The sequence below is a fragment of the Rutidosis leptorrhynchoides genome, chromosome 4 (genome assembly GCF_046630445.1).
Source record: "Rutidosis leptorrhynchoides isolate AG116_Rl617_1_P2 chromosome 4, CSIRO_AGI_Rlap_v1, whole genome shotgun sequence".
NCBI classification, from domain to species: Eukaryota; Viridiplantae; Streptophyta; class Magnoliopsida; order Asterales; family Asteraceae; genus Rutidosis; species Rutidosis leptorrhynchoides.
This window is the reverse complement of record NC_092336.1, coordinates 234,091,513-234,118,379: the sequence shown is the minus strand read 5'-3', so window position 1 is coordinate 234,118,379 and position 26,867 is coordinate 234,091,513. Positions and strand designations below refer to the sequence as shown.

The following is a 26,867-nucleotide window of genomic DNA, read 5'->3' as shown; positions in this document are numbered from 1 at the left end:
TGGTGTATATTGTGATTTTGGTTGCAATGCCACCTAAGAAAAGGCTAAATAAGTATGTAGGGGTTATTTTCCCATCTATTGCTTCTTCTGTTAGTGATGATGGATTATTAATTCCATGTGTAATGCAAATCTTAAGGTAAGTTAGTAAGTTTAACTTATGTTATTATTATCGATAACAGGCACTTAAAAAATTGAGTGTTTATCCATTGATTGCGGATGTTCGTATGTGTGTGTTTGTGTTTCTTTCGTTTTTATTAGTCGTAGATTTTTTCATGGTAATTAAATTACTTTATGTTGTGTTATTATGCACTTCAACGGTGTTATGTGTAATTGGATATGGCTGCTGAATGTTAGTGTTTGCATCTACCTGTTTGGCCAACGTTTGAGCATTACTCTTTGAGTAATTTTTTTTAAATAAATTGCTATTGTTTATACTGTGTGTTACATCTTCGATTAGTGTTTGTGGTTTATGCATTTAGGTTTTTGTTCTTTTTGGACCTGTCGCTGTTATGCGGTAACTGTTTTTTTGATTTTGTTTGTTTGTCTGTTTGCATTTTTATGCTTACTGATTTAAGGTTACTAATTTTGGTATGCGATCATATGTGCGTTTATAGAAGGCTTAGATAGAGACTTTTTTTGATTGCATAATGAGTTATCATTCTTTATATGCACAATATTTGAGTCACAGTGTAATGACAAGTATAAAATGGCAAAAGAAATTTTGGACATAGTAATTGTTCACCTGGTGTGGTTGTTGGTCGCAATTTTGACGCTTTTGTTTCGACTTTTGTGACTGCGGGACAAATGGCCAGAAGGCATGTACTGCGTGTCTGCGTCATGATAATAGTGTGGGACAGTCGTTTTCTTTTGAGTCATCTAACTTTAATATCTCAATAAATATGATACACTCATCATGTGCAGCAACAACATCATCCACTTGACACTTTGGAGCTAATAAGCAGTCAACTTTGACATTGAACCATATGAGTTGCTAGACAAACCTGTGATATTCATGGCCAGTTCCTGTTGGGCAAAAAATTAGAGGTACCTCTCATTTAATACACACACTACAACAACAACTACAATAATATAATATATTAGATCATGTGAAAGTGAAATTACGACAACTGATGTAATTACTATTACTCCTACTATATGTAAAACAACAAACGATCAAGTAACACATATCCTTCTCAACTTCCCTGCTGCAGACCTGAATAGCTAAATATTAGATCGTATGCCCAATATTTCTACTCATTTGAAAGTTGTGATCTAGAGTATATTGATGGTTTGTGGCACAGTTCATCAAAGTATATGTGCTAAGTAACATAATCTACTCATTTGAAAGTTCTAACAAGTTTTTTTGACAAATGAATCTTGTATCATGTGAATTTCTGGATTTAAATCAAATACACCATAGAGCAATCCAGAGGATCGACAAATTATATGTTTTAAAATAATAAAGAGTGTGACAACTGGCATTATCTTTCTAAATTAAGTAGTTTTAAATTGTTAATCATATGATTTATGTTGATTGTAGGGTGAATGGGAAGCTATCTTGTGGTGGAGTGTTACCTGCAGCTTTTATAATATGGTAACAAAGTATATCTCTTTCTCAAATTGTATTTTTTTTTTTTAATTTTCATAATTCAGTTATGAGCTCAACTTATAGTGAAAGCATTAGAGGTTGCAATTTTGACCATATTTCGATTAAGTAAGCGAAACTGGGTTATATTTTACTCTGTATTACAAGTGGATCAAACCAAAAGGTTTAACCACAAATGAACAACACAAATGGGTCATTTTCTAATAAGTTTATGTCATCATACAATTACATTATAATTTTCAGTAAAGTTCAATGTAGTTTATCCATTTCGATGGTAAGTGCTCTTCCTCATGCTCCAAGGGTTTTAAATGTTTGTATAATATTTACATTCTTAGGTTATGTTAGTTCCTTCCATACCATTGGGCAAGCAGACGAGACGAACTGGGTTGAGTTGTTACTGATGTACTGAAGAAAATGCGAACAGATTCACCGCTATGAGCTGCAACTCCTGGTGATCAAGGCATTAAGACACCTATAGCAGCTTGATCTTCAGCTTAAGGTTTGTATAAGGAAATATATAGGCTCATCTTGTGGGAAAATGCCATCTAGACACAGTTTAAATACCTACCATATTAAAAGCCACAATTGACATTTTAGCAAAACTTTAAATGAATAAGTAGAACACAGAAAAGTAGTAATCAAATGGGTAGAAGTGATGTTATAGGAAGGAAATGTTACAGTGATATGAAATACAAAATATGGCGGGACTTGCTGAAAAGTAATTAGCTGTGCAAGTGGGGAGCAGGCCATGGTCTGAACACTATTATTTTATTTATCTAAGAACTTTTATCGTTAATTGCACGAGTACTTTTATAACATTATTGAATTGAAGTGAACCATATTTATCTTCTATTCGAGTTAACATTGGTTTCTCATTATGATACAATTCTTTTACATGTCTAACTAATAGTGTTATTTTATTTCAAAATCCCGCGAAGTCGCGGGTTATAAACTAGTTAATTTTAACAGCTTTGAGGTTTATGCTTATAAATGAATGATTTGTTTGTAGGTAGTGCCTTTAGATTGAGAAGATTTAATGAACACCACGGACTTGTGATTCGTGACTTGATGCTTTTCATTAATCGTCAATTGTTACATTACTCTTATGTTGGATATTATATTGTTTAAGTTACCTATGTTTAGTACTATTTGCAACAATATTATGTATTAAATCCTTTTTGATATTTACTGAAATTTTCAATTAATTTGATTTCCAAATTCATTTCTAGAAATTATATATATATATATATATATATATATATATATATATATATATATATATATATATATATATATATATCTATCTATCTATCTATCTATCCTAAGACTTGTTAGGACGCTTTTATTGGTACTAACACAGTTTATCTTTATATTATAACACTTTTTTGGGTCCTAATATGGTCTAACAATACAGATTTAGTGTAATATATAGTGTTTTAAAGACCCTTTTGTACGTCTCAAATATTATAAAGTGTCCTAATATGTCACTCTATAAGGACCCTTTCGATGTTGTTTATATGACTCAAACAAAGGTCTTATAATCATATATGAGTTTTAGGACCCTTTTCACTTTATACAACCGTCTTATAGGAGACGCCATTTCGGTGCGTCCTTTAAAGTGAAAGGTCCTAAAACGGCACATTTTAGGACACTTATGAGGGTCTTATATAATCATATTTCTTGTAGAGTGTGTTTACGGAATGGGTGTTTCTAAGGTAGAAACAGATAACATGGTCGAGTGTTTCGGATATATGGCAGGTACCTTACCTATCACCTATCTTGGTCTGAAAATCGGTTCTACAATGAAAACGTCAATTGATTGGGGGCCACTGTTGAAAAATTCGGGGAAAGACTTGCGGATTGGAAAGCGAGTTCCCTTTTTTATGGAGGAAGACTCACCTTAATTAAATCGGTATTATTTAGTCTAACTCTTTACCTTTTTTTCACTTTTTAAGGCCCCATCCAATGTTGTTAATAAACTCGAGTTTTTGAGACATTGTTTCTTTTGGGGTGGGTCAAATGATGTCTCCAAAATGGCTTGGGTAAAATGGGAAACTTGCCTTATGCCCCACAATAAAGGAGGACTTAATATCGGTTCTCTTGCAATTAAAAACCAAGCACTTCTCGATAAATAGTTGTCACGATTTAAAACGGATAACAATTCACTTTGGGCCACCTTTATAAAAAGCATATATAGTGTCGATGGTGGTCTAAACGTGTCCTACATCACCCGTGCAGGTTGACATTCGTATACTTGGTCTTGTATTATAAAGAATGGATTAAGCATGAATAACCTTGAGTCTCCTTTTGTTAATTCTTTCAAAAAAAAAAAAAAAAAAAAAAAAAAAACATTGTAGATGACAAACTTACCAAATTTTGGGATGAAATGTGGCTCGGGGATGTTTTGCTTAAAGATAAATTTAATAAACTATACCGTCTTGATACAAACAAAAATGCCACCATTTATGACTGTGTACGGTGGGTTAATAATTGTGCTCATAGCCTCATACTTCTTGGTGTTGGTCTTGTAGTATCTCGGGGAGAGTACTAGGGAACCTCACCAATCTTTCTAACATTTTATCTAGATTTATTCCTTGTAGTTCCGGACAGGAAGATTAGATTTGGTCATTAAGCCCAACGGGTGCGTTTTTTGGTGAACTCGCTTACGGCTACCATTGCTCGAGTAAATTCTGGTAACATTTCAGCTCCAAGCGATACTATGCGCAACAACTTGGTGCCTTTAAAGGTCGAGTTGTTCATTTGGAAAGTAAGGAAAAACCATATTCCTACTAGAATTGAATTGGATAAGCGCGGTCTTGACATTGGATCGGTCCGTTTTCCCGTTTGCGTTGATGATTTGGAGAGTGTAGAACACTCACTTATTTTTTTTAAAGTGGCTTTGACGTATGAAAACGGGTTTTTTTTATTGGTGGAATATCTGATCTCCCTCAAATCTTTGTTTTGCTAATGCTTTTCAAAGTAAAGGATTTTCATTTTTCTCACCCAGTGATAAACAACTATTAACGATAACCATCACCATTCTATTTAACGATAAACTTGAAGCTCAAGATAAAGATAAGATCAGTTAGACTTCCTATGTATTAGGTTTAGTTGTTGTATTTGTATCCTACTATAACTCGTGTCACATGTATCTATAGATATAATGAAAGCACCCAATGTGTACTTTTATTAATTATCAAAGCTCACATGGTATCAGTCGATCCAAAACACCTCTCATCTATTCCTTTTTCTTTCTTCGTCTTTTTCTGATCTTCTATGGCAGGCTCTTCATCGACCACTCCCAATGATGGGTCTCTCCCATTAAACACCATTCTTCACATGCTTACTATTAAATTGACATCCTCTAATTACCTTTTATGGCGTCATCAAATCATGCCTCTACTTGCTTATCAAAAACTCACGAGCTTTATTGATATGCTGTAATTATCGATGTGAATTCGTCTTCACCGAATCCAGCCTTCTCCGTTTGGCGTGAATCTGATCAAAAAGCTTTGCTTATTATTCATGTTGGTGCATAATCCCAAGTTCTATGATTGTAATATGTTCTATTCGTTTTGTCTTTGATATTTTAGTCGTGTAAGGACTTTGTCATTAATACATTGTGTTTGGTTTGATTAATGTATTGACATAAAATGGTTCGAGCTGTTTGGTTGGCAGCTCAGACCATCGACTGATGGTAGAGACCATCGGTCGAAGGACGAACACCACTGGCCGAATGTCAGAGACCATCGGCCGATGGTCGCTGTAATGGTGTATAAATAGGGAAGTCGGGTTACATTGTTAGGTTACACACCCTATACTCACTTGCCGTCGTATTTTGCTGTTACCATTGTCCCAGACCATACCCCAACCAAATACAATCATCTAGGCGTCGATTCTATCAACATATTGTTGGTTAGATTGATCCCAAAGTGAACAACGTATTCGATTCATCCTAGTTTAGTGATTTCCGCCTCTAATCTAGGTATAACATTTAATCTAAGGTCCTAGATCGTCTACAAAGTGGTATCAGAGCATAGGCTTGCTGATCTAAACGTTTTTGAGTCGAATTAATTGTTTTCAGCTTTAGGGTTTTTGGTCAAATCGGGTTTTTGATTAAAGTTGATATTTTTACGTGTTAATTTCGTGTTTTTGTGTTTCTTTGTGTTTCTGGGTGTATTATCTAGGTTTCTACCGGTTTGGTTTGAGTCTAGAACGTTAAAAATCGATCAAAATTGAAGTTTTTAGAGAAAACCCTAGTTTTTCCTGCCCAGTATACGTAAGAACTACCCTTGGCCGATCGTCTTTGACCATCGACCGTTTGTCTCGACCTTCGACCGTTCGTCATACTCAATCTACCGATCGTCTCATATAGAACCGGAGGACAGTTTGTAGTATCATATAACCGTTTGTCTTTACAATCGACCGTTAGTCTCGTGTCCATCGACCGATCGTCCCCCACCATCAGCCGATAGTATCTTCCATCGACCGAAGGTCATAATTCTAAGATTGAGATATAAAGTTCACACTATCGGCTGTTAGTCCAAGACCTCCGATCGATTGTCAAAGACCTCCGACCGATTGTCAACGACCTCCGACCGATTGTCGTTGTAACGACCCTGGATTTTCCAACATTTAATTAATAATGCTTATTATTAATACTTAAGCTTTATTAAATGTATTTATATATATTTACTTGTTATCGTATTTGAATCTCCATGGCCCGACTTGTCTTTGTGACGTGCGTACTTTTCACCAATAATATTTTTGAATATTATCTTCATTCATGATTATTTATTATTAATCATTTTAATTAACTAAGGTTAGTAGTTAATTACTTGGGCTTTATTCATTTAATTGCATCCTTACTTGGACTTGGGCTTTTAATTAATAAACTTGGACTAGTAAGCCCACCCTACACTTTTAATGGACTTGTAAGCCCATGTTTTAAGTTAGTATTACATTAAGGTTAATCAAGGTTAATTAAACTAATTAGGAGACCAAGTTGTCTCAAGCATGCAAGAGTTATTTTAACTTGTTACTCAATTTTGCTCACACCACATTCCCACACTAGAAAGCACCATTTGACTTCCCTTTTTTTGTTCAAAAACCGTCCACTCTCTAGCACAAAGAGGGATTCATTTTCAAGTTATTTTGTTACAACCTTACTTGTGTTCTTTCACTCTTACACACACATACATTCAACACTTACATTTTTCTCTCTTTTCTCTCTAGCTAGTAAGTAACAAAAATCTTATTTTCTTTCTTTCCTTGTTCTCAAAACCGTGGCCTATAATCATCATCATCAAATTACTTGTTTCTTGTTTTGTTACTTGTTTGTTGTTGTTGTTGTTGTTATAAAGATCAAGTTCTTTAGCTTGCATGTTCATGGATCTTGGTTACTTCCATCTCTTTTGTTGATGAAGAACCAAGAACAAGAACTCAAACTTGTTAGTTTGTAGTTCTATACTTAAGTGTTTTCAAGACTAAAAATTCATAAGTTTTATAATCTTCTTTGTTTTCATGTTTGTAGACTTAAATCCTAAGATTCAAACTTTGATTTGAATCTTCCTAAGTATGGAACAAACATGACATAATACTTGTAGATCTAGTTTATTTCTTCATGTTACTTACTTTAAATTTGTGTTTGATGTTCATGGTCAAGTATTACTAGTTAAAACTTGATCTCATACTTCTTGAAACCAAAGTTAACTTTGTAAGTTCAAGAACATGGAAGTATAACTTTTTAGTTATAACTTCATATACTTGTGTTGGATTTAACTTAAGAACTTTAGATCTAGACTTTTGGGTCTAGGATCTTCAAGATCTAACTAAGAACTATGTTCTACAACCTAAGATCTTGTTTGCTTAAGTTTAATTTCAAGTTGTAGCTTAATATTACTTGTATAACTCTTGTATGTGTTGGATCTAAGATTTGGATGTAACTTTGGTTCATCAAACTTCATACAACTCTTAAGTAAGTTGTGCTACATGTCTTAGACTTACACTTGTGTCATGATAGTCAAAACTTGGTTAATATTACTTTTAGAGTTCATGTATGTATCGGATCTAAGATCTTGATGTGACTTTGGTTCATCAAACTACTTACAACACTTAAATGAGTTATGCTATTCATCTTAGACTTACACAAGTGTTATGATGGTCAAATCTTGGTTAAGATGATGCAAACACATCAACGAGTTGTAAACTTGATGCAATATGCATCAAAGATGAGAACCGTGATGAGCATCGAGCACCAAGAACCCACCGGAACACTCTAGATACTGTTTTCTGGGTCTGACCCGACCACCTGGGCTACTGTAAAGTTGATTTTCAGTTATCTCTGTTCTACTGTAAAGTTGATTTTCAGTTATCTCTGTTCTAGTAGATAATTTTTTGTTTAGACTCCTCTTAATCCGAGTTACGGTTTAGGATTTATGGCCCTCCGAGTGTCACTATGTCTTTTTAACGTTGTGCTGAAAATTCTGACATACTCGCACTTAGAGCGTCGCCACGGTCAAACGAAGACGAGTTTACTTCAAGAATTTTTACAGCAACTAAAGGACTCATATACGGAGCCATGGCCACTGGTCTCATCCCATTTCAGTTTGTATAGAGGCCGTGGTGACTGAACGAAGTCAGCCTTTGTTCTAAACCCTAATCTTGACTTAAAACTTACTTTACCCTTTTGACTTAATGATGAATGATGATGACCCTTAAGACCTAATTTACATACTTATAAACCTATTGGGACAATTTACTGACTTAGTAACTTTTGACTTAGGTTGAGGACTTTCCGGACCTACATACTTGCTTACTTTTTCCCGTGTCAACTTAACTACTTTACCACTGTGAGTTATAGCATCCCTTTTTACTTTAACTATTTTGGGAACTGAGAATACATGCGCATTTTACGTTTTACATACTAGGCAAGAGTACTTAAACTTTATATATGTGTGCGTTATACAACGGCATAAACATTCCCTTTAGCTCGGTAATGTTTAGTCATTGGTTTTTGAACCGGTGAACGCGAATCTTAGATATGGATCCATAGGGTTTGACATCCCCACTCGGGCTAGTAGCGCTAGCATTTAACGGGTGTTTAATACTTCGTAAACATACGCACTCGCCAAGTGTATTTTCAGGGGGTTATAAACGTTAAGTTAGTTACCAAGTGCCCAAGGTTAAACATATACTTTACATACTGTTTTGAAACGCTCTTTATAGCACTGAAATCTCGTGGCCTACCTTACATTACTGTTATACTTAAACTATAGCTCACCAACATTCATGTTGACGTTTTAAGCATGTTTTTCTTAGGTGCTTAAGGTTGCTTGCTTCCGCTGTTGTACTAGTCTTGCTGTTTAGCCACCCGCTGCCTTATTAGAGATGTTACAGCATGAAACATTTTATCTTGCATTCAAACTTTATTACTCTTGAACAATGATTTGTAACGACCTAAGGGTCACGTACTATTATTACTTGCTTCCGTTCATAGAAGCATACTTATGGTTGTAAAACATTTGACGTTGGTTAAGACGTCACCTTTTATCACGAATGCAAACTTGTTTTGAAAACGCATATAGTGTTCGACCTTGTAATGATCCTGTTGTTGATGGTCCGTACATGATGATTTAGTACGGGGTGTCACATTTGGTATCAGAGCATTGGTTGTAGGGAATTATGTTGCATTAGTGAGTCAAGACCCGACCGAGTAGGATTCACTAATAGGACTAATCTACAACTTGCTAATTTACTTGTTCTGCGGGACTTACTGCATGCTGCTGCTTACTTTTACTGCGATATGCCGTATGCTACTTGTTTTCACTACTGCATGCCATTATTTGCTTTCGATTGCATGCTACTTATGTACGATTCGTTATTATTGCCATGCTATTCACTGCTATACATGATTTAGACTGTCATAGTTACTTTGCCTAATACGTGCTTGGTTTATGACTTACTGACGTGGAAAAAGTTATTTTTCCTTGTTCAGATGTCGGATATTTCACCTGTCATCATTTTGGACAGTGACACAGACTCATCAGCCATTTCACCGACCGTTGTTGCCGATTCCCAGATGCCGTCGTCAACACCCACCAGTGACCCTGGCGCTTCATCCTCTGGTGCCAGTAGTCATGCACCTGCCCCAGTGGTTACCTTTGACGGAGCCAAGGACCTCTAGGAGATTCCAGCTCCACTTGCCCCCGGACCCTCGGAGCCACAGCACCATCCTGGTGGTGCTGTGATTCCCGCAGATATTGGGGATGGTCCAGTCCGTAATGAGCATAACCATTGGTGCCGACGCGCTCCTGATGGACGTCTCGTGCCGATCAGACCCGCCAGATACCGACAGATGATGGCCGCCCGAGGATAGCCAGTACAGCCACCCGTGCAGCCACCTCCCCATGATTCGGACGACCCATCCTCCGCTGACTCTTTATCCGACGATACCTTCTCAGACGACTCTAGTGACGATGATTCTGATGAGGACCCTGATGATGCACCTGTATAGCCACCCTCCACCCCGCCGAAGAAGCAATACCGTTTCGATGACACCGTTATTCCAGGGATCAACGGAGGTCGTACATTCACTGACGCATATGGTCGGCGTCGTAGGGTTACCGCCCACAAGCGGCTTGTGCCGTACCCTGCCGATCCTTTTGTGCGTAAGCCTTACCGCTTTGCAGCCTCTACTTCTGGAGCCGGACCGTCTGCACCACCAGCACCACCTGCACCACCAGCACCGCCTGCCCCACCATCTCCCACTGTCGAGGAACTGACAAGGGAGGTGGAGATCCTCCGTGCTCGGGTAGCTGACATCGAGGACCAGATGTCTCATGTATTGGACATCCTATACCCACCTTCACCTTAGGGCATTTGTAGTAGATTTCATTATGTAATCTAGTTGTAGTTTCATGTATTACTTATGTATTGTACGAACTTATGCAGATGTATGCAACTTATTTTTAATGAATGGAACTTTACGTTATTTAATTCCTGCACGGTGTTCTATTTACATTAGTGTATGATGATTCTGTGGTATTTGTACCTAGATGCGTTACTTAATAAACATGTGATGTGTTGATTCCATATTGGTTACCATATACTGTATTATTACTATTCGAATACTGGATTTTGACTTGAGTCAAAATTTTTGTTTAGAACACCATGGCCAACAGACGATCAACACCTACCACAGCCCAAATCGAGGAGATGATCAATGAACGAGTCGCCGCAGCTTTAGCGGAAAGGAACCTCCAAGCTCCACTGCCACCGGTTATCCAGCCCATTCGTAATGGTGCACATACAAAGAGTTTCAAAGCTGCAAACCCCACAACTTTAGTGGAACGGAGGGGCTGGTTGGTCTCACTAAATGGTTTGAGAAATTAGAGTCTGTGTTTCGAGTTAATAAAACTAAGTTTGCTTCGTGTACGCTGTCTGACGGCGCACTAACATGGTGGAACACGTTGGCTCAAGCAAAGGGTATTGATGAGGCGTTTGCTACCCCATGGGAGGAGTTCAAAAGGGCCCTGATTGAGGAATATTGCCCTAGGACCAAGATCCAGAAGATGGAGATTGAGTTTATGCAGGTGAAGGTTGTGGGAAACGATCTTGATGGTTATAATCGTAGGTATTTGGAACTAGCCCTGATGTGTCCTACCATGGTTACTCCGGAGTTCAAGCGTACGGAAATATATTTGTGGGGACTTCCTAAGTCCATTAAGGGAAATGTCACCTCGTCTAAGCCACCTAATGTCCCGAAAGCAATGCGCATGGCGCATACTTTAATGAACCAAATCATCATCGATGAACCGGAAAAGGCAAAATCCGAAGCAGGTGTAGTGACCCGAACTTTTCCATGTTTATATATATTAATTGAGATTGATATTTACATGATTAAATGTTTCCAACATGTTAAGCAATCAAACTTGTTAAGACTTGATTAATTGAAATATGTTTCATATAGACAATTGACCACCCAAGTTGACCGGTGATTCACGAACGTTAAAACTTGTAAAAACTATATGATGACATATATATGGATATATATGTAGTTAACATGATACTATGATAAGTAAACATATCATTAAGTATATTAACAATTAACTACATATGTAAAAACAAGACTACTAACTTAATGATTTTTAAACGAGACATATATGTAACGATTATCATTGTAAAGACATTTAATGTACATATATCATATTAAGAGATATTCATACATGATAATATCATGATAATATAATAATTTAAAATCTCATTTGATATTATAAACATTGGGTTAACAACATTTAACAAGATCGTTAACCTAAAGGTTTCAAAACAACACTTACATGTAACGACTAACGATGACTTAACGACTAAGTTAAAATGTATATACATGTAGTGTTTTAATATGTATTTATACACTTTTGAAAGACTTCAATACACTTATCAAAATACTTCTACTTAACAAAAATGCTTACAATTACATCCTCGTTCAGTTTCATCAACAATTCTACTCGTATGCACCCGTATTCGTACTCGTACAATACACAGCTTTTAGATGTATGTACTATTGGTATATACACTCCAATGATCAGCTCTTAGCAGCCCATGTGAGTCACCTAACACATGTGGGAACCATCATTTGGAAACTAGTATGAAATATCTCATAAAATTACAAAAATATGAGTAATCATTCATGACTTATTTACATGAAAACAAAATTACATATCCTTTATATCTAATCCATACACCAACGACCAAAAACACCTACAAACACTTTCATTCTTCAATTTTCTTCATCTAATTGATCTCTCTCAAGTTCTATCTTCAAGTTCTAAGTGTTCTTCATAAATTCTACAAGTTCTAGTTACATAAAATCAAGAATACTTTCAAGTTTGCTAGCTCACTTCCAATCTTGTAAGGTGATCATCCAACCTCAAGAAATCTTTGTTTCTTACAGTAGGTTATTATTCTAATACAAGGTAATAATCATATTCAAACTTTGGTTCAATTTCTATAACTATAACAATCTTATTTCAAGTGATGATCTTACTTGAACTTGTTTTCGTGTCATGATTCTGCTTCAAGAACTTCGAGCCATCCAAGGATCCGTTGAAGCTAGATCCATTTTTCTCTTTTCTAGTAGGTTTATCCAAGGAACTTAAGGTAGTAATGATGTTCATAACATCATTCGATTCATACATATAAAGCTATCTTATTCGAAGGTTTAAACTTGTAATCACTAGAACATAGTTTAGTTAATTCTAAACTTGTTCGCAAACAAAAGTTAATCCTTCTAACCTGACTTTTAAAATCAACTAAACACATGTTCTATATCTATATGATATGCTAACTTAATGATTTAAAACCTGGAAACACGAAAAACACCGTAAAACCGGATTTACGCCGTCGTAGTAACACCGCGGGCTGTTTTGGGTTAGTTAATTAAAAACTATGATAAACTTTGATTTAAAAGTTGTTATTCTGAGAAAATGATTTTTATTATGAACATGAAACTATATCCAAAAATTATGGTTAAACTCAAAGTGGAAGTATGTTTTCTAAAATGGTCATCTAGACGTCGTTCTTTCGACTGAAATGACTACCTTTACAAAAACGACTTGTAACTTATTTTTCCGACTATAAACCTATACTTTTTTTGTTTAAATTCATAAAATAGAGTTCAATATGAAACCATAGCAATTTGATTCACTCAAAACGGATTTAAAATGAAGAAGTTATGGGTAAAACAAGATTGGATAATTTTTCTCATTTTAGCTACGTGAAAATTGGTAACAAATCTATTCCAACCATAACTTAATCAACTTGTATTGTATATTATGTAATCTTGAGATACCATAGACACGTATACAATGTTTCGACCTATCATGTCGACACATCTATATATATTTCGGAACAACCATAGACACTCTATATGTGAATGTTGGAGTTAGCTATACAGGGTTGAGGTTGATTCCAAAATATATATAGTTTGAGTTGTGATCAATACTGAGATACATATACACTGGGTCGTGGATTGATTCAAGATAATATTTATCGATTTATTTCTGTACATCTAACTGTGGACAACTAGTTGTAGGTTACTAACGAGGACAGCTGACTTAATAAACTTAAAACATCAAAATATATTAAAAGTGTTGTAAATATATTTTGAACATACTTTGATATATATGTATATATTGTTATAGGTTCGTGAATCAACCAGTGGCCAAGTCTTACTTCCCGACGAAGTAAAAATCTGTGAAAGTGAGTTGTAGTCCCACTTTTAAAATCTAATATTTTTGGGATGAGAATACATGCAGGTTTTATAAATGATTTACAAAATAGACACAAGTACGTGAAACTACATTCTATGGTTGAATTATCGAAATCGAATATGCCCCTTTTTATTAAGTCTGGTAATCTAAGAATTAGGGAACAGACACCCTAATTGACGCGAATCCTAAAGATAGATCTATTGGGCCTAACAAACCCCATCCAAAGTACCGGATGCTTTAGTACTTCGAAATTTATATCCTATCCGAAGGGTGTCCCGGAATGATGGGGATATTCTTATATATGCATCTTGTTAATGTCGGTTACCAGGTGTTCACCATATGAATGATTTTTATCTCTATGTATGGGATGTGTATTGAAATATGAAATCTTGTGGTCTATTATTATGATTTGATATATATAGGTTAAACCTATAACTCACCAACATTTTTGTTGACGTTTTAAGCATGTTTATTCTCAGGTGATTATTAAGAGCTTCCGCTGCCGCATACTTAAATAAGGACGAGATTTGGAGTCCATGCTTGTATGATATTGTGTAAAAACTGCATTCAAGAAACTTATTTTGTTGTAACATATTTGTATTGTAAACCATTATGTAATGGTCGTGTGTAAACAGGATATTTTAGATTATCATTATTTGATAATCTACGTAAAGCTTTTTAAACCTTTATTGATGAAATAAAGGTTATGGTTTGTTTTAAAATGAATGCAGTCTTTGAAAAACGTCTCATATAGAGGTCAAAACCTCGCAACGAAATCAATTAATATGGAACGTTTTTAATCAATAAGAACGGGACATTTCAGTTGGTATCCGAGCGTTGGTCTTAGAGAACCAGAATTTTGCATTAGTGTGTCTTATCGAGTTTTTTAGGATGCATTAGTGAGTCTGGACTTCGACCGTGTTTACTTAAAAAAATGATTGCTTAACAAATTTTGTTGGAAACTATATATTTTTAACATGTGAATATTATGTGATATATTAATCTCTTAACGTGTTTGATATTATGTGATAGATGTCTACCTCTAGAACAAGTCCCATTGACTCACCTAATAATAATGAAGTGTCAAATGTAAATTGGAATGATTCGTGGACTGATTCACCAGTTCCCGAAGAGGAACCGGAAGAAGAGTCGGAATCGGAAGAAGAATCAGAACCGGAAGAAGAGGAACCGGAGGAGGAAATAGAACCGGTGGGGGAAATAATAAAACGGTTAAGTAAAATAAAATCCTCAACCAACCGACCAAGGTTAATTATGGTCAATGGTGTTTCCGCCAAGGAAGCAAAATATTGGGAGGATTACCAATTCTCCGATGAATCGGATTCCGACGAGAATTCCGATGATGTTATAGAAATTACCTCAACTGAATTTAAAAAGGCAAAAGAAAATAATAAGGGAAAGGGCATAAAAATAGAGAAATCTAATTCCAACCCCGATGAACTTTATATGTATCGTCAACCCCCGAAGTCCTTAAGTTGTAACAATGACCCAGGAACCTCTAAACCACCAGGTTTTTCTAAACCGTTGTGGAAAATAACAGCTAGTATTAGGGGAACATCATATATCCCTAGAAACTTGGCAAAACGAACCAAAACCGAAGAAGAAGAAACAAGCGAGTCGGAATAAGATAGTTGTATTCGTGTGGTGTAATATATGTAATATAGTGTGCTTATGCTTTATGATATATGTAAAAATTGCTTGTATTAATAAGTATTTTTTTTTATGAATCTAACTCTTGTCTATTTTACAGTATAAAAACACAAAATGGATAGACAACCCAATATTTTAAGAGACCTACCCGGAGACATGATTGATGAAATCTTGTCTAGAGTCGGTCAGAATTCTTCGACACAACTATTTAAGGCGAGATCAGTTTGTAAGACATTCGAAGAACGTTCCAAGAATGCCTTGGTTTATAAAAGGCTTTCGTTCGAAAGATGGGGGATATCACATTGGGAAATCCATAAGTTACGATGTGTTTACTTTGACGCATATATTGCGGGGAACCCAAATTCTATTTTACGCAATGGGTTAAGAAATTATTTTGACTCAATATATCCGAATATTGGACTTCGTGATTTAGAAAAAGCGGCTAACATGCAACATAAAGAAGCATGTTATGCTTACGGATTAGTAATGTTCGCTTCTCACCAAAGTGAGAACAAGAACATCGGGCTACAACTATTAAACAAAACGTTCCCACAAGTGACGGAGTCGGTAATTGGGGTAAGAAATGAGGTTTTTAATTTGTTACGGGACTGTTGGACATTACGTAACCCTCGTCCCTTTGACGACATTACAACACGCTGTCTTATCAACGGCCATAACGGTTATGTTCCACAAGACCAAGGATGGGAAGTAGTCCTAGTAAAACCAGAATGCATGACTTGTTTCTGGACGTATGAATTACGTGTCTTTATTGCCTTTGCTGAACGACTTGTGTACTAGCTAGAATTATCTTCACAACTATCTTGTATCAAAGTTATTGTGTGCTATATTTCATGCTTTATGTAAAATAAGCGGTATTGTAAGTTTGTAAAATATTGTATAAAAGTTTGAACGCGAAATATTATTATAATCAGTTTTTCATATAGAATTGTAGTAGTTGAATTGTATATTAGCTACTAAGTATGAACTTAACGGGTAGGTACTACCCGAATTTAAACTGATAAAACGCTAATATGAAGAAAAAGCTTTTATAAATGAGTTCATATTATGCTACGAAATACTATTAACTACTCTTAATATTCTGTATGATTAACTTGTTCCATTTGACTATTTTGAAGGAAATGGCACCGACTACTCGACACACCGTGAATATGAATGAAGAGGAATTCCGTACTTTTCTAGCTTCAAACATAGCCGCAGTACAGGCTGCGCTACATACCAACAATAACCTTGGATCTAGCAGTACAGGAAATCGTGTAGGATGCACCTACAAAGAATTCACTGCCTGCAAACCTTTGGAATTTGATGGAACCGAAGGACCGATCGGATTGAAACGGTGGACCGAGAAGGTCGAATCGGTGTTTGCCATAAGTAAGTGTACTGAAGAGGACAAAGTGAAGTACGCTACGCATACCTTCACAGGTTCTGCGTTAACATGGTGGAATACCTATCTAGAGCAAGTGAGACAAGACGATGCGTACGCACTACCGTGGTCAGCATTCAAGCACTTGATGAATGAGAAGTACCGTCCCAGAACCGACGTCAATAAGCTCAAGACAGAACTTAGAGGGTTACGAACCCAAGGATTTGATATTACCATGTACGAAAGACGATTCACAGAATTGTGCCTATTGTGTCCGGGAGCATTCGAAGATGAGGAAGAGAAGATCGACGCGTTTGTGAAAGGATTACCGGAAAGAATCCAAGAAGATATAAGTTCACACGAGCCCGCCTCCATACAACAGGCATGTAGAATGGCTCACAAACTAGTGAACCAGATTGAAGAAAGAATTAAAGAACAGACTGCTGAAGAGGCCAATGTGAAGCAAGTCAAAAGAAAGTGGGAGGAAAACGGTGATAAGAATCACCAATACAACAACAACAGCAATTACAACAATAATCGCAACAATTATCCCAACAATCGCAACATCAATCGCAACTACAACAAACGGCCCAACAACAACAACAACAACAACAACAACATCAACTACAACAATCATCCCAACAACAATAATAACCGCAACAACAACAACAATCAGAAGCAGCTATGCCAAAGGTGTGAAAAGTATCACTCGGGGTTCTGCACCAAATTTTGCAACAAGTGTAAAAGAAATGGTCATAGCGCGGCGAAGTGTGAGGTCTACGGACCAGGGGTTAATAGAACGAAAGGAACAAATGGTGTCGGAACGAGTAATGGCGGAGCAAGTAGTGTCGGAGAAAGTTATGCCAATGTAGTTTGTTATAAATGTGGAAAACCGGGCCACATTATTAGAAATTGCCCGAACCAGGAGAACACGAATGGACAAGGCCGCGGAAGAGTTTTCAATATTAATGCGGCAGAGGCACAGAAAGACCCGGAGCTTGTTACGGGTACATTTCTTATTGACAATAAATCTGCTTACGTTTTATTTGATTCGGGTGCGGATAGAAGCTATATGAGTAGAGATTTTTGTGCTAAATTAAGTTTTCCATTGACGCCTTTGGATAGTAAATTTTTACTCGAATTAGCAAATGGTAAATTAATTTCAGCAGATAATATATGTCGGAATCGAGAAATTAAACTGGTTAGCGAAACATTTAAGATTGACTTGATACCAGTAGAGTTAGGGAGTTTTGATGTGATAATCGGTATGGACTGGTTGAAAGAAGTGAAAGCAGAGATCGTTTGTTACAAAAATTCAATTCGCATTATACGAGAAAAAGGAAAACCCTTAATGGTGTACGGAGAAAAGGGCAACACGAAGCTACATCTTATTAGTAATTTGAAGGCACAAAAACTAATAAGAAAAGGTTGCTATGCTGTTCTAGCACACGTCGAGAAAGTACAAACTGAAGAAAAGAGCATCAATGATGTTCCCATTGCAAAAGAATTTCCCGATGTATTTCCGAAAGAATTACCGGGATTACCCCCACATCGATCCGTTGAATTTCAAATAGATCTTGTACCAGGAGCTGCACCAATAGCTCGTGCTCCTTACAGACTCGCACCCAACGAGATGAAAGAACTGCAAAGCCAATTACAAGAACTTTTAGAGCGTGGTTTCATTCGACCAAGCACATCACCGTGGGGAGCTCCTGTTTTGTTTGTCAAGAAGAAAGATGGTACATTCAGGTTGTGTATCGACTACCGAGAGTTGAACAAACTTACCATCAAGAACCGCTACCCACTACCGAGAATCGACGAATTATTTGATCAACTACAAGGCTCGTCTGTTTATTCAAAGATTGACTTACGTTCCGGGTATCATCAAATGCGGGTGAAAGAAGATGATATTCCAAAGACTGATTTCAGAACACGTTACGGTCATTACGAGTTTATGGTCATGCCGTTTGGTTTAACTAATGCACCAGCTGTGTTCATGGACCTTATGAACCGAGTGTGTGGACCATACCTTGACAAGTTTGTCATTGTTTTCATTGATGACATACTTATTTACTCAAAGAATGACCAAGAACACGGTGAACATTTGAGAAAGGTGATAGAAGTATTGAGGAAGGAAGAATTGTACGCTAAGTTTTCAAAGTGTGCATTTTGGTTGGAAGAAGTTCAATTCCTCGGTCACATAGTGAACAAAGAAGGTATTAAGGTGGATCCGGCAAAGACAGAAACTGTTGAAAAGTGGGAAACCCAGAAAACTCCGAAACACATACGCCAGTTTTTAGGACTAGCTGGTTACTACAGAAGGTTCATCCAAGACTTTTCCAGAATAGCAAAACCCTTGACTGCATTAACGCATAAAGGGAAGAAATTTGAATGGAATAATGAACAAGAGAAAGCGTTTCAGTTATTGAAGAAAAAGCTAACTACGGCACCTATATTGTCATTGCCTGAAGGGAATGATGATTTTGTGATTTATTGTGACGCATCAAAGCAAGGTCTCGGTTGTGTATTAATGCAACGAACGAAGGTGATTGCTTATGCGTCTAGACAATTGAAGATTTACGAACAAAATTATACGACGCATGATTTGGAATTAGGAGCGGTTGTTTTTGCATTAAAGACTTGGAGGCACTACTTATATGGGGTCAAAAGTATTATATATACCGACCACAAAAGTCTTCAACACATTTTTAATCAGAAACAACTGAATATGAGGCAGCGTAGGTGGATTGAATTATTGAATGATTATGACTTTGAGATTCGTTACCACCCAGGGAAGGCAAATGTGGTAGCCGATGCCTTGAGCAGGAAGGACAGAGAACCCATTCGAGTAAAATCTATGAATATAATGATTCATAATAACCTTACTACTCAAATAAAGGAGGCGCAACAAGGAGTTTTAAAAAAGGGAAATTTAAAGGATGAAATACCCAAAGGATCGGAGAAGCATCTTAATATTCGGGAAGACGGAACCCGGTATAGGGCTGAAAGGATTTGGGTACCAAAATTTGGAGATATGAGAGAAATGGTACTTAGAGAAGCTCATAAAACCAGATACTCAATACATCCTGGAACGGGGAAGATGTACAAGGATCTCAAGAAATATTTTTGGTGGCTGGGTATGAAAGCCGATGTTGCTAAATACGTAGGAGAATGTTTGAAGTGTTCTAAGGTCAAAGCTGAGCATCAGAAACCATCAGGTCTACTTCAATAACCCGAAATCCCGGAATGGAAATGGGAAAACATTACCATGGATTTCATCACTAAATTGCCAAGGACTGCAAGTGGTTTTGATACTGTTTGGGTAATAGTTGATCGTCTCACCAAATCAGCACACTTCCTGCCAATAAGAGAAGATGACAAGATGGAGAAGTTAGCACGACTGTATTTGAAGGAAGTCGTCTCCAGACATGGAATACCAATCTCTATTATCTCTGATAGGGATGGCAGATTTATTTCAAGATTCTGGCAGACATTACAGCAAGCATTAGGAACTCGTCTACACATGAGTACTGCCTATCATCCACAAACTGATGGGCAGAGCGAAAGGACGATACAAACGTTTGAAGACATGCTACGAGCATGTGTTATTGATTTCGGAAACAGTTGGGATCGACATCTACCGTTAGCAGAATTTTCCTACAACAACAGCTACCATTCAAGCATTGAGATGGCGCCGTTTGAAGCACTTTATGGTAGAAAGTGCAGGTCTCCGATTTGTTGGAGTGAAGTAGGGGATAGACAGATTACGGGTCCGGAGATAATACAAGAAACTACCGAGAAGATCATCCAAATTCAACAACGGTTGAAAACCGCCCAAAGTCGACAAAAGAGCTACGCTGACATTAAAAGAAAAGATATAGAATTTGAAATTGAAGAGATGGTCATGCTTAAAGTTGCACCTTGGAAAGGCGTTGTTCGATTTGGTAAACGAGGGAAATTAAATCCAAGGTTTATTGGACCATTCAAGATTATTGATCGTGTCGGACCAGTAGCTTACCGACTTGAGTTACCTCAACAACTCGCGGCTGTACATAACACTTTCCACGTCTCGAATTTGAAGAAATGTTTTTCTAAAGAAGATCTCACTATTCCGTTAGATGAAATCCAAATCAACGAAAAACTTCAATTCATCGAAGAACCCGTCGAAATAATGGATCGTGAGGTTAAAAGACTTAAGCAAAACAAGATACCAATTGTTAAGGTTCGATGGAATGCTCGTAGAGGACCCGAGTTCACCTGGGAGTGTGAAGATCAGATGAAGAAGAAATACCCGCATCTATTTCCAGAAGATTCGTCAACACCTTCAACAGCTTAAAATTTCGGGACGAAATTTATTTAACGGGTAGGTACTGTAGTGACCCGAACTTTTCCATGTTTATATATATTAATTGAGATTGATATTTACATGATTAAATGTTTTCAACATGTTAAGCAATCAAACTTGTTAAGACTTGATTAATTGAAATATGTTTCATATAGACAATTGACCACCCAAGTTGACCGGTGATTCACGAACGTTAAAACTTGTAAAAACTATATGATGACATATATATGGATATATATATAGTTAACATGATACTATGATAAGTAAACATATCATTAAGTATATTAACAATTAACTACATATGTAAAAACAAGACTACTAACTTAATGATTTTTAAACGAGACATATATGTAACGATTATCATTGTAAAGACATTTAATGTACATATATCATATTAAGAGATATTCATACATGATAATATCATGATAATATAATAATTTAAAATCTCATTTGATATTATAAACATTGGGTTAACAACATTTAACAAGATCGTTAACCTAAAGGTTTCAAAACAACACTTACATGTAACGACTAACGATGACTTAACGACTTAGTTAAAATGTATATACATGTAATGTTTTAATATGTATTTATACACTTTTGAAAGACTTCAATAAACTTATCAAAATACTTCTACTTAACAAAAATGCTTACAATTACATCCTCGTTCAGTTTCATCAACAATTCTACTCGTATGCACCCGTATTCGTACTCGTACAATACACAGCTTTTAGATGTATGTACTATTGGTATATACACTCCAATGATCAGCTCTTAGCAACCCATGTGAGTCACCTAACACATGTGGGAACCATCATTTGGCAACTAGCATGAAATATCTCATAAAATTACAAAAATATGAGTAATCATTCATGACTTATTTACATGAAAACAAAATTACATATCCTTTATATCTAATCCATACACCAACGACCAAAAACACCTACAAACACTTTCATTCTTCAATTTTCTTCATCTAGTTGATCTCTCTCAAGTTCTATCTTCAAGTTCTAAGTGTTCTTCATAAATTCTACAAGTTCTAGTTACATAAAATCAAGAATACTTTCAAGTTTGCTAGCTCACTTCCAATCTTGTAAGGTGATCATCCAACCTCAAGAAATCTTTGTTTTTTACAGCAGGTTATCATTCTAATACAAGGTAATAATCATATTCAAACTTTGGTTCAATTTCTATAACTATAACAATCTTATTAAAGTGATGATCTTACTTGAACTTGTTTTCGTGTCATGATTCTGCTTCAAGAACTTCGAGCCATCCAAGGATCCGTTGAAGCTAGATCCATTTTTCTCTTTTCTAGTAGGTTTATACAAGGAACTTAAGGTAGTAATGATGTTCATAACATCATTCGATTCATACATATAAAGCTATCTTATTCGAAGGTTTAAACTTGTAATCACTAGAACATAGTTTAGTTAATTCTAAACTTGTTCGCAAACAAAAGTTAATCCTTCTAACTTGACTTTTAAAATCAACTAAACACATGTTCTATATCTATATTATATGCTAACTTAATGATTTAAAACCTGGAAACACGAAAAACACCGTAAAACCGGATTTACGCCGTCGTAGTAACACCGCGGGCTGTTTTGGGTTAGTTAATTAAAAACTATGATAAACTTTGATTTAAAAGTTGTTATTCTGAGAAAATGATTTTTATTATGAACATGAAACTATATCCAAAAATTATGGTTAAACTCAAAGTGGAAGTATGTTTTCTAAAATGGTCATCTAGACGTCGTTCTTTCGACTGAAATGACTACCTTTATAAAAACGACTTGTAACTTATTTTTCTGACTATAAACCTATACTTTTTCTGTTTAAATTCATAAAATAGAGTTCAATATGAAACCATAGCAATTTGATTCACTCAAAACGGATTTAAAATGAAGAAGTTATGGGTATAACAAGATTGGATAATTTTTCTCATTTTAGCTACGTGAAAATTGGTAACAAATCTATTCCAACCATAACTTAATCAACTTGTATTGTATATTATGTAATCTTGAGATACCATAGACACGTATACAATGTTTCGACCTATCATGTCGACACATCTATATATATTTCGGAACAACCATAGACACTCTATATGTGAATGTTGGAGTTAGCTATACAGGGTTGAGGTTGATTCCAAAATATATATAGTTTGAGTTGTGATCAATACTGAGATACGTATACACTGGGTCGTAGATTGATTCAAGATAATATTTATCGATTTATTTCTGTACATCTAACTGTGGACAACTAGTTGTAGGTTACTAACGAGGACAGCTGACTTAATAAACTTAAAACATCAAAATATATTAAAAGTGTTGTAAATATATTTTGAACATACTTTGATATATATGTATATATTGTTATAGGTTCGTGCTTCAACCAGTGGCCAAGTCTTACTTCCCGACGAAGTAAAAATCTGTGAAAGTGAGTTATAGTCCCACTTTTAAAATCTAATATTTTTGGGATGAGAATACATGCAGGTTTTATAAATGATTTACAAAATAGACACAAGTACGTGAAACTACATTCTATGGTTGAATTATCGAAATAGAATATGCCCCTTTTTATTAAGTCTGGTAATCTAAGAATTAGGGAACAGACACCCTAATTGACGCGAATCCTAAAGATAGATCTATTGGGCCTAACAAACCCCATCCAAAGTACCGGATGCTTTAGTACTTCGAAATTTATATCATATCCGAAGGGTGTCCCGGAATGATGGGGATATTCTTATATATGCATCTTGTTAATGTCGGTTATCAGGTGTTCACCATATGAATGATTTTTATCTCTATGTATGGGATGTGTATTGAAATATGAAATCTTGTGGTCTATTATTATGATTTGATATATATAGGTTAAACCTATAACTCACCAACATTTTTGTTGACGTTTTAAGCATGTTTATTCTTAGGTGATTATTAAGAGCTTCCGCTGTCGCATACTTAAATAAGGACGAGATTTGGAGTCCATGCTTGTATGATATTGTGTAAAAACTGCATTCAAGAAACTTATTTTGTTGTAACATATTTGTATTGTAAACCATTATGTAATGGTCGTGTGTAAACAGGATATTTTAGATTATCATTATTTGATAATCTACGTAAAGCTTTTTAAACCTTTATTGATGAAATAAAGGTTATGGTTTGTTTTAAAATGAATGCAGTCTTTGAAAAACGTCTCATATAGAGGTCAAAACCTCGCAACGAAATCAATTAATATGGAACGTTTTTAATCAATAAGAACGGGACATTTCAGCAGGTAGTAGTGATAAGCGTAAGTGGGATAACAACAAGGTTAGAGCCTATGATCAAAACCCGGCGAAGCGACATGAGGGTTTCAAAGGAAACAACAACGGTGGAAATCCCAACCCAAACACAAGCTCAAACCCAAACTACAAGGGTACCCTACCGCAATGCAAAAGGTGCTACAAGCACCATACCGGGTATTGTAATGTGGTTTGTGAAAAGTGCCAATGGACTGGGCATATCGGTAAGGACTGCGAGGTCACCACCCTAAATGTGAAGGCGAACCCTAATGGACTGAAAAAGTGCTACGAATGCGGACAGACGGGCCACTTCAGAAGTGCGTGTCCCAATAAAAGAAAGGACGGTGGACCACTGCGTGTTAGAGCTTTCAATGTTAATGCAAGGGATGCACGCGAAAACCCCGACTTAGTGACAGGTATATTCACTATCAACAATTTATTAGCTTCTGTTCTATTTGATACTAGTGCCAATAGAAGTTATGTATGTAGACATTTTTGCGATAAGATAAATTGGTCGTTAGTTCCTTTAAAAGAGAGTATGCTTGTCGAGGTAGCCAACGGACAACTTGAGAAAGTTGACCAAATTGGCCGAGGAGCTATTATCAACATAGCTGGTGCGGATTTCGAGATTGACTTGATACCCATTAAGTTGGGAAGCTTTGATGTTATTATCGGTATGGAATGGTTGACCAAAGTAAGGGCCGACATTATCTGTGGAGATAAAGCTCTTCGTATACCACAAGGAGACGGTGAGCCGCTGATTATGTACGAAGAGAGATGTACCTCGAAGCTGAACCTCATTAGTTGCGTGAAAGCGCAAAAGATCATGAGGAAAGGACGTCTTACTGTGCTAGCACATGTGAAAACGTTAGAAACCGAGGTGAAGAGCGTGGGTGACGTACAAATTGTGAACGAATTTTCTGATGTCTTTCCGAAAGAATTGCCTGGATTACCGCCACCGAGAGCAGTGGAGTTTTAGATCGATTTAGTACCAGGAGCTGCACCTGTAGCTCGCGCACCTTATCGACTCGCACCTTCCGAGATGCAAGAATTGCAGAGCCAATTACAAGAACTGATAGACCGTGGATTTATCCAACCAAGTTTCTCGCCTTGGGGCGCACCTGTTTTATTTGTGAAGAAGAAGGATGGATCTTTCCGTATGTGTATCGACTACCGTGAACACAACAAATTGACGATCAAGAATCGGTATCCTCTTCCCCGAATTGACGATCTTTTTGATCAACTACAAGGATCGAGCGTCTACTCAAAGAATGACTTGCGATCCGGTTATCACCAGTTGAGGGTGAAAGAGAGAGATGTAATGAAGACTGCATTCAGAACTCGTTATGGTCATTATGAGTTTCTCGTGATGCCATTCGAGTTAATCAATGCACCTGCCGTATTTATGGACCTTATGAACCGTGTCTGCAAGCCATACTTGAATAAGTTCGTTATAGTCTTCATAGATGATATCCTCATCTACTCTAAGAGCGAAGAAGAACACGAGCAACACCTTCGATTAGTGCTTGAACTCTTGAGACAATAGCAACTTTATGCGAAATTCTCCAAGTGTGAATTTTGGTTGAAGGAAGTCCAGTTTCTGGGTCATGTTGTGAGCGACCAGGGTATCAAGGTTGATCCCGCCAAGATTGAAGCTATCAGCAAGTGGGAAACCCCCACTACTCTGACTCATATCCGCCAATTTATAGGTCTCGCCGGTTACTACCGAAGATTTATTGAAGGTTTCTATCTAATTACGCGTCCTTTGACCGCGTTGACTCACAAAAGGAAGAAGTTCATTTGGGAACCCGCACACGAATCAGCATTTCAAACCTTGAAGAAGAAGTTGACCACCGCACCTATCTTATCTCTTCCTGAAGGCAGTGACGATTTCATTGTTTATTGCGATGCTTCGAAAAGTGGCTTTGGTTGTGTACTGATGTAAAGCACAAAGGTTATCCCTTATGCTTCCCGTCAATTGAAGATTCACGAGCTTAACTACACACCTCACGATCTCGAACTGGGAGCTGTTGTCTTCGCATTAAAACTGTGGAGACACTATCTTTATGGAACTAAGAGCACTATCTTCACCGATCACAAGAGCCTCCAACACATCTTCGATCAGAAACAACTGAACATGAGACAACGTCGATGGATCGAGACGCTAAACGACTATTGATGTCGTAGCGTGGGGGTACGTGATAGTGTTATATTTTTAATACGGAATGCTACAAAAATGACAAGTTTTAATTATTTATTTACAAATGGGATATACCAAAACCTTGCTACAACACTATAGGCAGTGTACCTAG

The 26,867-nt window shown here is 36.5% G+C and overlaps 1 protein-coding gene and 1 long non-coding RNA gene across 3 annotated transcripts; both read left to right on the top strand.

Moving 5' to 3' along the window:
• Window positions 1–961: 961 nt before the first annotated feature.
• Window positions 962–2,566, top strand: LOC139904037 (uncharacterized). Of its 2 annotated transcripts, none has more exons than XR_011778631.1 (3): window positions 962–1,044; window positions 1,541–1,602; window positions 1,942–2,566. It is a non-coding gene; the product is annotated as an uncharacterized lncRNA (long non-coding RNA). The 2 variants fall into 2 exon arrangements; XR_011778630.1 differs by lacking the exon at window positions 962–1,044 and adding an exon at window positions 1,128–1,235.
• A 740-nt stretch (window positions 2,567–3,306) lies between these two features.
• Window positions 3,307–3,741, top strand: LOC139841482 (uncharacterized). The gene is made up of 2 exons (XM_071831698.1): window positions 3,307–3,477; window positions 3,562–3,741. Exons 1-2 carry the CDS (start codon window positions 3,307–3,309, stop codon window positions 3,739–3,741), a joined length of 351 nt encoding a protein of 116 aa, XP_071687799.1.
• The last annotated feature ends 23,126 nt before the right edge of the window (window positions 3,742–26,867 follow it).

What these genes read in the sequence shown, in the direction of transcription:
- LOC139841482 (XM_071831698.1), top strand. Translation starts at nt 3,307, where the DNA reads ATGGGTGTTTCTAAGGTAGAAACAGATAACATGGTCGAGTGTTTCGGA. An exon ending in ACTTGCGGATTGGAAAGCGA is followed by an intron (nt 3,478 to 3,561) that starts GTTCCCTTTTTT and finishes TCACTTTTTAAG; the next exon opens with GCCCCATCCAATGTTGTTAA.